Source organism: Lampetra fluviatilis, chromosome 23 (genome assembly GCF_964198595.1).
Source record: "Lampetra fluviatilis chromosome 23, kcLamFluv1.1, whole genome shotgun sequence".
Classification (NCBI taxonomy): domain Eukaryota; kingdom Metazoa; phylum Chordata; class Hyperoartia; order Petromyzontiformes; family Petromyzontidae; genus Lampetra; species Lampetra fluviatilis.
This window is the reverse complement of record NC_136297.1, coordinates 8,418,551-8,434,844: the sequence shown is the minus strand read 5'-3', so window position 1 is coordinate 8,434,844 and position 16,294 is coordinate 8,418,551. Positions and strand designations below refer to the sequence as shown.

General features: G+C 44.9%; 2 protein-coding genes and 2 pseudogenes across 2 annotated transcripts; 2 read left to right on the top strand and 2 right to left on the bottom strand.

The window, feature by feature from the left end:
- Positions 1 to 1,594: 1,594 nt before the first annotated feature.
- LOC144940909 (uncharacterized) lies at positions 1,595 to 5,311 on the bottom strand. The gene is made up of 5 exons (XM_078867411.1): positions 5,180 to 5,311; positions 4,714 to 4,748; positions 3,747 to 3,811; positions 2,791 to 3,036; positions 1,595 to 2,223 (listed from the first exon to the last, which is right to left on the bottom strand). Exons 1-5 carry the CDS (start codon positions 5,279 to 5,281, stop codon positions 2,096 to 2,098), a joined length of 576 nt encoding a protein of 191 aa, XP_078723537.1. The 5' UTR covers positions 5,282 to 5,311; the 3' UTR covers positions 1,595 to 2,095.
- A 1,327-nt stretch (positions 5,312 to 6,638) lies between these two features.
- Positions 6,639 to 6,747, bottom strand: LOC144940950 (5S ribosomal RNA; annotated as a pseudogene).
- A 679-nt stretch (positions 6,748 to 7,426) lies between these two features.
- On the top strand, positions 7,427 to 7,555 carry LOC144941007 (5S ribosomal RNA; annotated as a pseudogene).
- Positions 7,556 to 10,998: 3,443 nt separating this feature from the next.
- On the top strand, positions 10,999 to 14,339 carry LOC144940908 (uncharacterized). The gene is made up of 5 exons (XM_078867410.1): positions 10,999 to 11,130; positions 11,555 to 11,589; positions 12,487 to 12,551; positions 12,904 to 13,149; positions 13,504 to 14,339. The coding sequence occupies exons 1-5, from the start codon at positions 11,029 to 11,031 to the stop codon at positions 13,629 to 13,631; spliced, it is 576 nt and encodes a 191-aa protein (XP_078723536.1). The 5' UTR covers positions 10,999 to 11,028; the 3' UTR covers positions 13,632 to 14,339.
- Positions 14,340 to 16,294: the final 1,955 nt, after the last annotated feature.

The following is a 16,294-nucleotide window of genomic DNA, read 5'->3' as shown; positions in this document are numbered from 1 at the left end:
GTGTCCGTGTGAGGGGTTGGGAGGGGGGAGCAGCGCCGGCAGAGCTGCTCCGTTGCTGTGGCATCACACTTCCAACGGATGCAGGCACTCTCACAGCACTTTTGCGTGAACCGTGCCGAGTCGAAACACGCGTTCGATAAAGCCGCGTTGGGCAAGGTTTTCCTGTACACAGCTAAAGGCAACCTGCTGGAAATTATACTGCGCACACGAGGAGCACTCATGGTTGAAAACCCCCTGCACTATGGAAGCCCAGGCTTCAGATTTGTTCAGGTGGCGTCTGCGATAGGGTGAGTGAGTAGCGAGGTCATCAACCCCATTGCGCCGTGCAGTGCTTGAATGGTACTGAAGCCAATTAGCTTCAACCCAGCTCCACCCGGCTTGCCACAAAACTCTGGCACTGCCTCCACATTGTACAGGGTGGTCTAGGTGTCTTTTGACCCTCATTGAATTAAAACGTACTGTTTTAGTATACCAATAGGTGTGAAAACAGAATTGAATAAGCAAAGGAAAAAAAATGTTAGGGCAAAATTACTTGGAGGTCACAAGGCATCTGGACCTCTCTATATGTAGTGCTGAACTTTACGCGGACAACTTCTTCCTTTTTTGTTGTCACATTATTTTGTCCAACACAGCAAATTTCGCCACCATCCTCGAGCGCGTTCTCCGCTCCCTCGCTTCGTTCCTCCCTCTCTCTCTCTGTCTCTCCAGACTCCCTGACTCCCCTCTCTGCTTCTCTGTCCCACTCCAGCCGTCAATCTCTCAGCTACTCCGTCTCACTCCGACTGTCTCTCTCGTTCAGCTTCTCCATCTCTACTGCTACCCTATACTTCTGCTCCACTGCTACTCTACACTTCTTCTACTCGACTGCTACAGGACACTTCTTCTTCCGCTCCACTGCTACTCTACACTTCTTCTTCTACTCCACTGCTACTGTACACTTCTTCTACTCCATTGCTACTCTACACTTCTTCTACTCCACTGCTGCTCTACGCTTCTTCTTCTGCCCCGACCGACTCCGTCCAGCTCCCAGCACAACTCCCCATCTCACTCTCTCTCCCGTATTTATGCCCGTCACTATTAATTTCCAATTAATTAGTTGGCGTCCCCCCTAACGCCCCACACCCCCGGCCCCCGGCGCCACCTGTCCCCATTCCCAGACGTAGCGGCGCCACCCTGTCCCTGACAACAACAACCGGCCAATCACTGCCCTGCATCCATAATTGCCTAACGGGCCGTCTCTGTCTCCTCCGTTGTCCCCCAGCAATGCCAGCCTGTCCCGGTACGACCCCACTGTTCCCAGCCCACACGTGTTTACAATTACCCCCCTTGGTGTGCGTTAAACCACTACATATATACTGATTCATATAGAATGCTGGGACTGAGCATTTTGGAATTGCCAAATGCCAGCTAATTATAGATGTTTTTTAAATGTAAGAATATAGTTTAAAGTTAAAATGTTTTTTTTTTATTATCATAGTACGGTTTTCAAATCAAAAGACTTGCACAAATCATCTCAACAGCAACCATTTATTATGCTTCTCAATACTATAACGATAAATGCAAATACTGTACTGTGTCTCAACAGAAATCAACCACACCAGAGCACCATATGTGATACAGTAACAAAACCTTATGTCCCAATTTTCAATGATGGATCTTTAAACCTACAGTATATATCTATCCAGAGCAAGCCGTTTGTTTTGAATGCAGTAAAAACAAACACATATGTGAAACCAAGATAAACATGTTTCTATATGAAATCAATTTACACAAGTCAAAACGACAACTTTCATTTGGGATGCTGTTTGCATAAATTACACTGTCGAAGGTCAAACATAAATAACTGTGATTATTAGTTGCATTATTCTCTTGGCTTTCGCTGGTGGCACACGCTTAAGTGTTTATTGTTGCTCCGCGTGGTTAATTTTGTGTTTACCTCCATATCCTTGATCGTGTTCGTGTTATGTTTATGTTGTGTTCACCTCCATACCCGTGACAGTGTTTGTGTTGTCTCTGTGGTGTTCTCTCTGTTTCGTGTTGATTATGTTAGTTTGGTTTCTCTATGATTGTTTCCCATCTGCACTGTCGATCCGTGTCAGGCCAGCTGACAGCACCGCGCCGATGTCCAGTCGATCCCACGGCACTGGCAGTGACACGTGCTGTCGTTTGGGATGTCCCACGAACCACACGCGCTTCCACACGAACACGACACTGCTATGTGCCCTGCGGGGGGACAATGATAGATGTGATCACAGTGCACATTATGGGGTGAAGCCATCGGAGGTGACGTCATGAACATTGAATTGAAAACCCTCTTCAGAATAACCAGGATTTTGTGCATTGAGACTTTGTTTTTCTGAAAAAAGACATGCACATAACAGGAAGTATTTACAATGACAGTAAAATGTTTGGTTTGTTTCAAATGTAAGGATATTATTGTTAAAAACAATAATAACCAATCACGTAAAATTGTGGAAATGTATTATCATCGATAGTTCCTTATCTCACAAAACTATGGAACTGTGAGGATCACCTGGTACCATGAAGACAGAATTGACAGTACGTTTCACCTTACGAAGAGCCTTAAAACCCAACACATAATCCGTTAACATTTACATGTTTTTCCACGGAAGATAGCCTAAATAAATTCCCCAAATAAATTCCTGCTGATTCAATCAAACCATCGCCTGTGTGCAGAGTCGATGGGTCACGAGGTCACTTGCCGCGAGGATATTCAACCACGTGATGTTCCACAGAGCACCCCCCCACACACACAAACATCCCTCTCACCTGTGGGGCAACTCGTGGTGGCACCTCTGCTGGAGACGTTTCTGCAGGAGATGCGGTTCGTTGCAGCTGGAGTGCCAGGACTCCCAGGGAGTCCAGGAAGACCAGTGTTGCCTGGTTCCCCTCTCAGGCCGTCGTTACCAGGGGGACCAGCTGGTCCAGGAGGTCCAGAGCTCCCAGCTGGGCCAGCTGAGCCAGCTGGGCCCAGTGGTCCAGCAGGACCGACACTGCCCGGGTTGCCTGGCACACCTACAATCAGGACACACTTGCATTGTCTGGGTTGAAGTGACCGTAGTTTTAAAAGGCAACGGGCCATGATAAAAGTAAAAAATTAACCCGTAAAAACTAAGTTTTTCACTATAAATCATTTATATGCGTGGCATCGGTTTTATTTTATTATTCATTTCTGTTTTTTCTTGAGTAAGAGTTTCATTTTTATCACATTGGTATTTTAAAATAAACATGAAAACATTTTTTTCCTAAAAAGTGGAACATTTTGGAAAATTTTTTTCACGAAAATAAATTGTCACGCACAACGAGTCTGTGTGCAAAATGTCAGCTCGATTAGATCACGGGAAGTGGGTTAAAAAACGACCGAAAGATTTGCACGGTCGTAAGCGCGCAAGCAAGCAAGCAAGTGAACTTAATATAAAGGATTAAAAAAATAGCGGTCGGCGGTGCGCCCTTGGGAAAGATTTCCATCTTAATATCCACTTTGCAGTAGATAGCGCACAGTGGATAAAAAATATCCTTGCCGGTTGAAGAAATAAAGTCTTTGTGTTTGTACAAACTGGTCTACCGGCAGGCACTCGAACTGCAAGGATATGCTAGCAAATGGCAATTACAGATAATTTCACAGTTGCATTCCAATGAGCATATTTAGTTAAAAATAATAGCGTTTGTTGGCAAACGTGACGAGCAAGTGTTCTCACTAGAACCAATAACCCGCGATGAATTACCTTGTGGTCCGGCACACCCATCCTTTCCAGGAAGGCCTCGTGGGCCTCGAGTTCCAAAACAAATGCTGCAAGCGCACACAGGTGGAGAAGTGAGAGGGCAGTTACAGTATTCCCTTTGTCACTGTAATGGACACCATTAGTCTTCAACAAGGGGTGCCCACGGTGGTGAGATCTTAACTACCTCGCCTGGTATACAGGAGGTCGTGGGTTTGATCCCGATCCTGACACCTGCTTATATGTTTGGAGATTGCGTGTATCTCTCTGTGGTCGCGTGGGTGTTTTCTCCGAGGCCTCATTTAGAAAGATCCGTTTCGAGAATTCAGCTGCTATACATTTCTACGTGTTAAGCCATTTCATTGCGCCAGGTCACTTTTGAAAAAGAGCTAGATAGCTCAGTCGGCCTTACCTGATAAAATAAAAATAAAGGTTTTTTAGTGTATCTTAAAAATGCTGGATTAACCTTTTCCCCCCTCTCGGTATCTAATCATAATTGAGGACATTCACGATACATTTGAATATGTACAATAAAATAGGTGGGATTTTTTTTAAATTATTTTCAAGGATGTTTGCTGTGATTGAAAAAACAGTAGGAAACCTTAAAACTGCAGAATGTTTGCTATCAATGTACTCATGTGCTGTATTTAACATTGAACCTTGATATAAGTAACACGTTTTCCAGCCACAATGTGTAACATACGTTAAAAGTTACATTTTTTTATATTGTACACAATAAAATGAAATACAGCAATGGCAGTTGTACAATTATTCTTCAACAAAATATGTTTCGTCTCTTGTAAGTGAGAGTTTTTACATTAACTTGATAAAAGCTCAATATAATTAATATTGAAAAGGTAATTACAGTTGAAACATAAGTTTCAACCCAAACTATAGTTTACATCTAAATTATCGTTCTGTCATTGAAAACATTAGCAGAGTTTACTTTAATCGAAAAGAGTGCTTCCATTACCTGCAGCTGTTGGGCAGGAGGTCTTCCAGTTCACTCTGTTCACAAAATAAAAACAAAACACACATTGTGAAGTTACGTGAAAAGTCAAGTAGTGTATTAATAGTTGATTTGATTCAGTGGAAACTGAAGCATTCATCCAAGCAATGTCTCACAAACCGAGTTCTTAATTATCAGTATATCAAGGTACAGCATACATCAGGTCAAAGTTAGTTATATATCAGGTCAAAGTTAGTTAAAATTCTAAACACCTTAAACGCCATCAGTGTCAGGCAATACACTTGAAATGTGGTTAACTACTGCATTGAATATTAAGTAATACGTCACTGTACATAATTATGCTCAACTCCTGAAAATGTGTTATTCGTTCCCATGTATTGGAAATGAATATTTTCATATGGAGTACATCATACGGCACAGCATTAATCGCGTAATATCTTCAAACAATGTGCATATTTAAAATATTCACCGCGGCCCCTTCGTTGTTGGAAACGTCGCTTTCCAAGGGACCGGCATGTGTCGGTCGAAAGATTAAGAGGCAGACTGCCAGAGTGCACAATGCCGTCTTCATGTTGGCAATGATTTGGGACAGAAACCCCACGATGAGTGTCACTCTTCAGTCTGGGTGCAGGTATTTAAAGGGACAGCGTTGGCAAACAAACAATCAATTGGAAAATCCCAATCGTTTGATTGCTCAACAGTATCTACAAATAATGTGCATGGCACTCCCTTAGAAGGAGGGGTTTTGGGGTTTGTCTCGAGGCCAAGGAAATTGAGTAACAAAATCTTACCACATCGCGGAGAAATACTGAGTGACGACAACACAGAAAATCTATTCAATGTTTCTACAAAATCTTTGAAGACATGCACACACCAGCATGTTCAGCTACGCGAGTAGAAAAGGGTCCATTGTCAGGTGAAACCAAGTCATTCTTGATAATTGTTTTTTTACCCTTTTCCTTCTAAGGAAAGCTGTCTAAGGTGTGGACCAATCAACTTCAAGGACAGTGCACATTATCAGAGTTATGTTTTTTGTTTGCATTATGACTGCAGGTATTGTGGTCTATGCAAACATTACTCCTCATAAAAAAGTGTCAGTTTTGTTGCCAGATAAAAGGGTAAAAAAACAATTATCATATTTTTACTGGCAAATGAGGTTCCAATGGTGCAAGTCATTCTTCTTGATTTTTTGTCGACGTGTGAGAGGGCGCATATAATGCAGCCTCAAATCCACACATTTGTATCTCGCCGTGTCTCTGCATCTTCCTGTTCGTCCGTCTCATTCCGTCTGTTTATGATTCGTATCCTTGTGTCAGTGTTCTTGTCACTCTCGATGTGCTTCCTTGTCCCAAATACAGGTCACCAAACCACGCTGCCCAGGGTACTGAAGAATGGTAAGACAGTCCCGATGACTGAGTTTCAGGAGGCATTCATCTAGTCGTGGATTGACAAAAGCACTGTGAAAAGTATTCTTGGTTCTTTCGGTAAAGTCACGTAGAAGAGAAATAAAATAATACAATTATCGCGACGTTTCGATTGCAAAACAAGCAATCATCAGGTGTGAAAACCACAGCAACTGTTATTGCTCACGACGTTTCGATTGCAACACAAGCCAATCATCATCAGATGAGAAAGCCACAGCAAGAAAATTTGCTGTGGTTTTCACACCCGATCATGTGAGAATAAAATGTCGTATTTTTATTATTTTATTATTTCCCTTCTACGTGACTTTACCGAAAGAACCAAGAATATGAATCCCTGCAGTAACGAAAGCTTTAAATCGAAATTTCACTGTGAAATGGTTTACAGATTCACCCTGAATAGGCAGTGCCCCCTACAGACATTGAAATGCCAATTCGGCTTTGTGCGTGTGAAACGTGGACTAAATAGCGCCCCCTTGAGACACGAAAACGCAAAAACTTTCTAAAAGCCTACAACACCTGGTATTCCCAGGCGGTCTCCCATCTAAGTACTAACCAGGCTCGACCCTGCTTAGCGTCCGAGATCGGGCGTATTCAGGGTGATATGGTCGTAGGCAAGAGCTGAGAGAAGATTTAGTAAATTTATCTCCAACGTATTATTATCCATCTTTGGATAAAGTGACTTAACTTCTTGTGTGAAGACACTGCCTGCAGGCATCCTCGCATTCACAGTGGAATTCAACTCAAGACGTCTCGGTTCAAACCCAAGTGGTGGTCTCACCTCTGGAGCAACATCTCAGTTCTGAGCAGCTATCTCAGAGTAAAAGTTGTCACCATATTTACGTACAGTACGTGTGTGTGTGTGTTTAAACCAAAACGTGCAGACTTTGTTAATCCGCTGATGGATGAAGACCTCCACAGACCGTGTCTGTCCTATGCCGGGGGTTGATTGACCATACTTCAACACGCTGGTGGACGGTGCGGGTTGGTGGGGAAGTGGTGGGGGTGGAGAGAGGCTGACCTGGTTCGGATATCACTCGACACCACCGATGTCAGCCGTGCCCGGGATTCTAACTCAGCTCAGCAGCTTCACTGCACCGTGACGCTGAGAGCCACGGCGCCCTAAGGGCTGTGGTCTTGACAGTGGCAGAAGTGAGCTCTGGGGTCGCGATCTGCAGCTGGTGGTGAACACGAGTTTTGTGGGGAACATTTACTCGCTGTGAAAATATCATCAGCCGTATCAGCCGGAATAATTGTCGTTGGATTTAAGTTTACTAAATCTGCTCTCAGATTTCGCCTACGACCATATCACCCTGAATACGCCCGATCTCGTCCGATCTCGTCCGATCTCGGAAGCTAAGCAGGGTCGAGCCTGGTTAGTACTTGGATGGGAGACCGCCTGGGAATACCAGGTGTTGTAGGCTTTTAGAAAGTTTTTGCGTTTTCGTGTCTCAAGGGGGCGCTATTTACTCCACGTTCCACGCGCACAAAGCCGTGCTGGCATTTCAATGTCTGTAGGGGGCACTGCCTATTCAGGGTGAACCTGTAAACTTTTCACAGTGAAATTTCGATTTAAAGCTTTCGTGACTGCAGGGATTCATATTCTTGGTTATACTGGTAGGAACGAAGTGGACCAGACCACCAATAGATTAATGTGTCCGTCCGTCTGACAAGATGGCCGCCCGCTCCCCCTGCGATCTGTGAACTAAACAAGATGGCCGTCGCTTCCGGCGCCTCACGGCGAAACTTTAAACTTCGCTTCAAATTTACTTTACTGAAACGCAGCACGTTTTTTTTAACACAGAGACAAGATACATTTATTAACACAGAGATGAGATACATTTAATCGCCTTTTTTGTGCACGAAAAGCACGGCGCGAGGCCTAGTGCGGCAGGCTTCGCGAGGCCTAGTGCGGTAGGCTTTCCGAGGCCTACTGCAGAAAAGGCATCGCGCGGCCTACTGCAGAGAAGGCTTCGCGAGGCCTACTGCAGGGAAGGCTTCGCGAGGCCTACTGCAGAAAAGGCTTCGCGAGGCCTAGTGCAGTAGGCTTCGCTAGGACTACTGCAGAGAAGGCTTCGCGAGGCTTAGTGCAGCAGGCTTCGCGAGGCCTAGTGCGGCAGGCTTCGCGAGGCCTACTGCAGAGAAGGCATCGCGAGGCCTACTGCAGAGAAGGCTTCGCGAGGCCTACTGCAGAGAAGGCTTCGCGAGGCCTAGTGCAGAAGGCTTCGCGAGGCCTACTGCAGGAGGCTTCGCGAGGCCTAGTGCAGGAGGCTTCGCGAGGCCTACTGCGAAAGGCTTCGCGAGGCCGTCCGTCTGTCCAACAAGATGGCCGCCCGCTCCCCCTGCGATCCGTGAACTAAATTAACTAAACAAGATGGCCGTCGCATCCGGCGCAGCCAATGACATCGCCTGTTGCAATCCTTGCTCTGTGGGCGCGCGAGTCAGTGGGGAGGGGGGTGTGGACGTCATTGCTCTGTGGGCGCGCGAGTCAGTGGGGAGGGGGGTGTTGACGTCATTGCTCTGTGGGCGCGCGAGTCAGTGGGGAGGGGGGTGTGGACGTCATTGCTCTGTGGGCTCGCGGTTCAGTGGGGAGGGGGGTGTGGACGTCATTGCTCTGTGGGCGCGCGAGTCAGTGGGGAGGGGGGTGTTGACGTCATTGCTCTGTGGGCGCGCGGGTCAGTGGGGAGGGGGGTGTTGACGTCATTGCTCTGTGGGCGCGCGAGTCAGTGGGGAGGGGGGTGTGGACGTCATTGCTCTGTGGGCTCGCGGTTCAGTGGGGAGGGGGGTGTGGACGTCATTGCTCTGTGGGCGCGCGAGTCAGTGGGGAGGGGGGTGTGGACGTCATTGCTCTGTGGGCTCGCGGTTCAGTGGGGAGGGGGGTGTGGACGTCATTGTTCTGTGGGCGCGCGAGTCAGTGGGGAGAGGGGTGTTGACGTCATTTCTCTGTGGGCTCGCGGGTCAGTGGGGAGGGGGGTGTGGACGTCATTGCTCTGTGGGCTCGCGGTTCAGTGGGGAGGGGGGTGTGGACGTCATTGTTCTGTGGGCGCGCGAGTCAGTGGGGAAGAGGGTGTTGACGTCATTTCTCTGTGGGCTCGCGGGTCAGTGGGGAGGGGGGTGTTGACGTCATTGCTCTGTGGGCGCGCGGGTCAGTGGGGAGGGGGGTGTGGACGTCATCGCTCACCCCCCATGCACAAATCATTTTCTTTTTAACTCCTCTATACCCGGTCGATATCCCTGTACCGGTATTAGTATTATTCCTTCCAGCCCACCCGCAGGGTCCTGTTTTCGGTAAAGTCACGTAGAAGGGAAATAATAAAATAATAAAAATACGAAATACAATTCTCACATCATCAGGTGTGAAAACCACAGCAAATTTTCTTGCTGTGGGTTTCACGCCTGATGATGATTGCTTGTGTTGCAATCGAAACGTCGTGAGCAAGAAAATTTGCTGTGGTTTTCACACCTGATGATTGCTTGTGTTGGAATCGAAACGTCGTGATAATTTTATTTTATTATTTCCCTTCTACGTGACTTTACCGAAAGAACCAAGAATACTTTTCACAGTGCTTTTGTCAATCCGCGTCTAGATGAATGCCTCCTGAAACTGTCAGTCATCGGGACTGTCTTACCATTCTTCAGTACCCTGGGCAGCGTGGTTTGGTGACCTGTATTTGGGACAAGGAAGCACCCCGAGAGTGACAAGAACACTAACACAAGGATACAAATCATAAACAGACGGAATGAGACGGACGAACAGAAAGATGCAGAGACACGGCGAGATACAAATGTGTGGATTTGAGGCTGCATTGTATGCGCCCTCTCGCACGTCGACAAAAATCACGAGCGATTAGTGCCGGGTGAGTGGTCACGGCGTCTTTTATATTCTTAGGTTTTTTCGGTATAGTCACGTAGGTAAAAAATTAAAATTAATAAAAGTAAAATATTCTTAGGTTTTTTCGGTAAAGTCACGTAGGTAAAACATTAAAATTAATAAAAGTAAAATAAAATAAAAATCACGACGTTTCGGAGGCAACACAAGCTTTTAATGTTTTACCTACGTGACTTTACCGAAAAAAACCTAAGAATATGAATCCTTGCAGTCACGAAAGCTTCAAATCTAGAAAAAAAAACAAAAATAATTCATTAATAATTTTTCTTTTTTTACCTATGTTACTTTACCGAAAAAATCTAAGAATATGAATCATTGCAGTCACGAAAGCTTCAAATCTAGAACGGCGTCTTTTCTCCATAATCCGTGAGAGCACAAAGATCGTCCACACTCGGTGCCATTATTTTTTGCCCCCAGTAGTAAAATGTAGGTTTTAATTGTCAAACGAAAGAATGACTTGGTTTCACCTGACAATGGACCATTTTCTACACGCGTGGCTGAACATGCTGGTGTGTGCATATCTTCAAAGATTTTGTGGAAATATTGAATAGATTTTTTGTGTTGTCGTCACTCAATTTTTCTCCGCGATGTGGTAAGATTTTGTTCTTCAAAATCCTTCGCCTCGAGATAAACCGCAAACCCCTCCTTCTAAGGGAGTGGCATGTACATTATTTGTAGATACTGTTGAGCAATCAAACGATTGGGATTTTCCCAATGTCTTCAAAGATTTTGTAGAAACATTGAATAGATTTTCTGTGTTGTATTCACTCAGTTTTTCTCCGCGATGTGGTAAGATTTTGTTACTCAAAATCTTTACTCTCGAGATAAACCGCAAACCCCTCCTTCTAAGGGAGTGGCATGCAAATTATTTGTAAATGCTGTTGAACAATCAAACAGTTGGGATTTTCCCAATGATTGTTTGGTTGTCAACGCTGTCCCTTTAAATACCTGCACCCAGACTGAAGAGTGACACTCATCGTGCGGTTTCTGTCCCAAATCATTGCCAACATGAAGACGGCATTGTGCAATCTGGCAGTCTGCCTCTTAATCTTTCGACCGACACATGCCGGTCCCTTGCAAAGCGACGTTTCCCACAACGAAGGGGCCACGGTAAATATTTTAAATATGCACATAATTTGAAGATATTACGCGATTAATGCTGTGCCGTATGATGTACTCCATATGAAAATATTCATTTACAGTGCATGTGAACGAATAACACATTTTCAGGAGCATAATTATGTACAGTGACGTATTACTTAATATTCAATGCAGTATTTAACCTAATTGCAAGTGTATTGCCTGACATTGATGGCGTTTAAGGTGTTTAGAATTTTAACTAACTTTGACCTAATGTATAACTAACTTTTACCTGATGTATGCTGTACTTTGATATACTGATTATTAAGAACTCGGTTTGTGAGACATTGCTTGGATGAATGCTTCAGTTTCCACTGAATTAAATCAACTATTAATACACTACTTGACTATTCACATAACTTCACAATGTGTGTTGTTTTTATTTTGTGAACAGAGTGAACTGGAAGACCTCCTGCCCAACAGCTGCAGGTAAGGGAAGCACTGTTTTCGATTAAATTCAACTCTGCTAATGTTTTCAATGACAGGACGATAACTTAGATGTAAACAAACATTTGGGTTGTAACTTATGGTTCAACTGTAATTACGTTTTCAATTTTAATTGTATTGAGCTTTAATCAAGTTAATGTAAACAACTCTCACTTACAAGAGACGAAAAATATTTTGGTGAATAATAATTGTACAGCTGCCATTGCTGTTTTTCATTTTATTGTGTACAATATTAAAAATGTAACTTTTAACGTATGTTACACATTGTGGATGAAAAACGTGTTACTTATATCAATGTTCAATGTTAAATACAGCACAAGAGTACATTGATAGCAAACATTCTGCTGTTTTAAGGTTCCCGACTGCTTTTTTCAATCACAGCAAACATCCTTAAAAAAAAATCTCACCAATTTTATTCTACAAAATTAAAATGTATCGTGAATGTGCCCAATTATGATTAGATACCGAGAGGGGAAAAAAGGTTAATCCAGCATTTTTAAGATACACTTAAAAAACCTTTATTTTTATTTTACCAGGTAAGGCCGACTGAGTAATCTAGCTCTTTTTCAGAAGTGACCTGGCGCAATGAAATGGCTTATACACGTAGAAATGCATAGCAGCTGAATTCTCGAAACGGATCTTTCTAAACGAGGACCCGGAGAAAACACCCACGCGACCACAGAGAGATACACGCAATCTCCAAACATATAAGCAGGTGTCAGGGTCTAGGATCGAACCAACGACCTCCTGTATCCCAGGCGAGGTAGTTAAGATCTCACCACCGTGGGCACCCCTTGTTGAAGACTAATGGTGTCCATTACAGTGACAAAGGGAATACTGTAACTGCCCTCTCACTTCTCCACCTGTGTGTGCTTGCAGCATTTGTTTTGGAACTCGAGGCCCACGAGGCCTTCCTGGAAAGGATGGGCCTGCCGGACCACAAGGTAATTCATCGCGGGTTATTGGTTCTAGTGAGAACACTTGCTCGTCACGTTTGCCAACAAACGGTATTATTTTTAACTGAATAGGTTCTTTGGAACGCAACTGTGAAATTATCTATAATTGCCATTTGCTAGCATATCCTTGCAGCTCGAGTGCCTGCCGGTGGACCGGTTTGTACAAACACAAAGACTTTATTTCTTCAACCGGCAAGGATATTTTTAATCCAAGGTGCGCTATCTACAGCAAAGTGGACATTAAAATAAAAATCTTTCCCAAGGGCGCACCGCCGACTGCTATTTTCATGAAAACTATAGTCACTTCAACCCAGACATTGCCGGTGTGTCCTGATTGTAGGTGTGCCAGGCAACCCGGGCAGTGCCGGTCCTGCTGGACCACTGGGCCCAGCTGGCTCAGCTGGCCCAGCTGGGAGCTCTGGGCCTCCTGGACCAGCTGGTCCCCCTGGTAACAACGGCCTGAGAGGGGAACCAGGCAACACTGGTCCTCCTGGACTCCCTGGGAGTCCTGGCACTCCAGCTGCAACGAACCGCATCTCCTGCACAAACGTATCAAGCAGAGGTGCCACCACGAGTTGCCCCACAGGTGAGAGGGATGTGTGTGTGGGGGGGGGGGGGATTCTAACACAGGATTATTTGTTTTGAGCCTTCGACACTTCACGTGGCCTCAAAGTGCACCTGGCCTGGCACAGTCACCATGGTGACGTCACTATCTCTTAGTGGCGAATAGCGGGTGTTGGTTTTGGTGGGGGGACATGGACCATTATGTGGATGAGTATCCTAGAGGATAGTGCCCCAGTCACTCATCGACTGCATTGATTCAATGGTTTGATTCGATCAGCAGGAAGTGATACAATGATAATGACTCTACTTCGGCTATACTGTAATATATTCATTCCCATGAATGTGTTGACGTGTATCCATACCCCCCCCCCCACAGGGTACATCGCGTTGTCGTGCGCATGTGGAATGGCGTGTGGTTCGTGGGACATCCCAAACGACAGCACGTGTCACTGCCAGTGCGGTGGGATCGACTGGACATCGGCGCGGTGCTGTCAGCTGGCCTGAGACGGATCGGCGGTGCAGATGGGAGAACAATAATTGTTCTGTGAAGTAGAGACGATTTTTTTTAATTAAATCTAATTTGATAGGATAATTCAACTATCTTTTTTTCCTTGAGACAGAATGCAGCACATTGCAAATGCAGAGAGCATCTATTTTCACCAAGTATCGTGCAGAAATGTAATCTCACAAGACATTTTTGCTGCTTAATTTCGTCTGCAAACCTCTGAAGTGATTTGTCGTTTATATGTCCCATGTGTTTATGAATAAAAAAAATATATAGCAAAGTATTGAACTTGACTACACAGATTTGTCTGTTGGTGCATGATAACATGTCTTTCTATGGATATATTTTTTGATGAACCAATATAGAAAAACAATCTGGATTTTATAAGATACCTGTCAACCCCTTATCAGTGCCTACCTTATTACAGAACAATTCAGACCTTATTGGTCACACCGTGCCCTTATAAATCTCAAAGTTCATCCAACAAAGTCCCATCACAAGGGAGAAACACAAACAAATAGACAACACAAATGTCCGTATTGAAATGGATGCACGACGTATGGATCTGAAAACTCAATGTCTCTGTACAAGAATACGGGTACACCGTATGGGTTGACAGGTATGTTGTAAATACATATGCTGATTTTGGTGAAGCTCATTTCTATTGAGATAAATGACATTTGATTTTTCCTAATAAATGCTTGTTAATGTTACTTCGTGAATCTCTTTTTATTTAAAACCCTTGCCATGAGGCAAAAAAACAACAACCACGTGTGATTTGGTGGCTTTTTGAAACAATCCATTGGAGGAAAGATTGTCCAAATTCTGGGCAAAGCATTTTTCCCCCATGATGGGCACTTGCGAAGTGACTGACTCATAGACAATAACAGTTAACACTTGGTAACTACGGCTCCCAGTCAGGGCAGCTGGTAGACTGCCTGACTGGCCACGCCGAGATGATGAAGACGGAGACGACGGTGAAGACTCCAGCAGCAGCACGACGGGATCCCTCTCCACACGACAGCGCTGAGGTCCCCTACAGAGGCCCCTGGCTCCGCCCTGGCCACGCCCCCCTTCTGGAACCTACTAGCGGGTTCTCGATGGGCCCTTTCGTAAACTATCCCCTACATCCCTCACTGGTCTATCACGTGACCTGCTGTCAGTCAGGGCTGCTGTAAGCTGCAGATCCCCTTCCATGCCAGCAGCTAGCGCTATGCTGCTACGTGACCTATTCTATGTCACTACACCTGTACAATCACACTGCATGTAAAGTATATAATTGAGTGGTATCTAAAACACATTTGACGTAAAAATACGTTTCGCCAATACTGCCGATAAATATAATTTTCCAATGCACCATATGTGGGGCACCATGGTGGTGAGATGTTAACGACCTCGCCTGATATACAGGAGGTCATGGGTTCAATCCAGAACCTGACACGGGCTGTCTATTTTGAGTCTGCATGTTCTCCCCATTGTCGCGTGGATTTTCTCTGGGTCCTCTGGTTTTCCCTCCACATTTAGAATCAACATGCGATACGTTTCCACTATCATATATGGCGAAGTCGCTTTTGAATAACAGCTCAGTGACCCTTACCTGGTAAAATTAAAAAAAATAGCCATGTCACATTTCTATATTTCATTTGTAATGCCCGCCGAGTCACTGCAAACAGCGGTCCAGAATTCTCGTGACTCCCAATTAATCGACCCCTACAATTGTTTTTCTTTGCATATTCAATTTTCTTTTAAATAAACTTCACATAAGTTGTAGATACTTACATCTGGGGGTAACAGGACGTCTGGACCAGCCTGTGCAGTACTCTAGTAACGACTTGGCAAAGGCCTGCCAAGCTGCTAAGAGACGAACTGGGGACGTACGTGACGGAGCTGGAATTGGCTTGAGCTTCTGTTGTTGTGCAGAAGTGGGGAAAGGTGCTGATTTGATGTTGGCTCAAAAAATCCCCCCCCCCCCCCCCAAATGTGGCTGCGGTGGAACGCGTTGTGAAGTCGTGCCATTCTCTGAAGCCAGCAGCTCCGGCTTGCAACTTGGACATTCGTTCATAATTGCTGCTCAATGTATCTCCATACGGAAGGAAAAGTGGAGCAGCTAGTGTGGCGTTGACATTTCCCGCAGCTCCGATAAGCACGGTTGGCTACGTACGGTGCGAAAGAAGTTCAATGTACATACCATAGTCGTAGCAGTTCAGGAACAAGGCACATATGTATTCTTGGTTCTTTCGGTAAAGTCACGTAGTTGGGAAATAATAAATAATAATAAAATGCACATATGATTTGGTAGAACCTTCTAGAAGTTTCGGTCAAAATCAAGGAGGCAGAACCAACACCTTTATATATATATATTTTTTAAGTATATACAGGGCACGTTTGAACTCGAAAACAACCTGTAGAGAAAGATAGATGCCGATTGCTGCCTTGATAGAGACTACAGTCCGTGGAAAGTTCGGTTTATTGTTCAGATGGTCAGACGTAGGTCTCCGCATAGACGGTTCTTGCATTGCGGTGTTCTTTGTGGTTAGAGATGTCCTGTCGTTCGATTCTTGCCCGTGGTGATATGTTCAGGAGCAGAATGGTAAATGTTGAGGCCTGCTCGGCACGGCAAGAAGGCCTCAGGAGAGTCTTGACTAGTTTTGCTATTTCTCAC

Excerpts from the sequence above, each read along its gene's own strand:
- LOC144940909 (XM_078867411.1), bottom strand. The coding sequence starts at position 5,281 with ATGAAGACGGCATTGTGCACTCTGGCAGTCTGCCTCTTAATCTTTCGA. Across the intron at positions 4,749-5,179 it reads CCAACAACGAAGGGGCCGCG|AGTGAACTGGAAGACCTCCT; the intron begins GTGAATATTTTA and ends TTTTGTGAACAG. Across the intron at positions 3,037-3,746 it reads TGGGTGTGCCGGACCACAAG|GTGTGCCAGGCAACCCGGGC; the intron begins GTAATTCATCGC and ends TCCTGATTGTAG.
- LOC144940908 (XM_078867410.1), top strand. The coding sequence starts at position 11,029 with ATGAAGACGGCATTGTGCAATCTGGCAGTCTGCCTCTTAATCTTTCGA. Across the intron at positions 11,131-11,554 it reads CCCACAACGAAGGGGCCACG|AGTGAACTGGAAGACCTCCT; the intron begins GTAAATATTTTA and ends TTTTGTGAACAG. Across the intron at positions 12,552-12,903 it reads TGGGCCTGCCGGACCACAAG|GTGTGCCAGGCAACCCGGGC; the intron begins GTAATTCATCGC and ends TCCTGATTGTAG.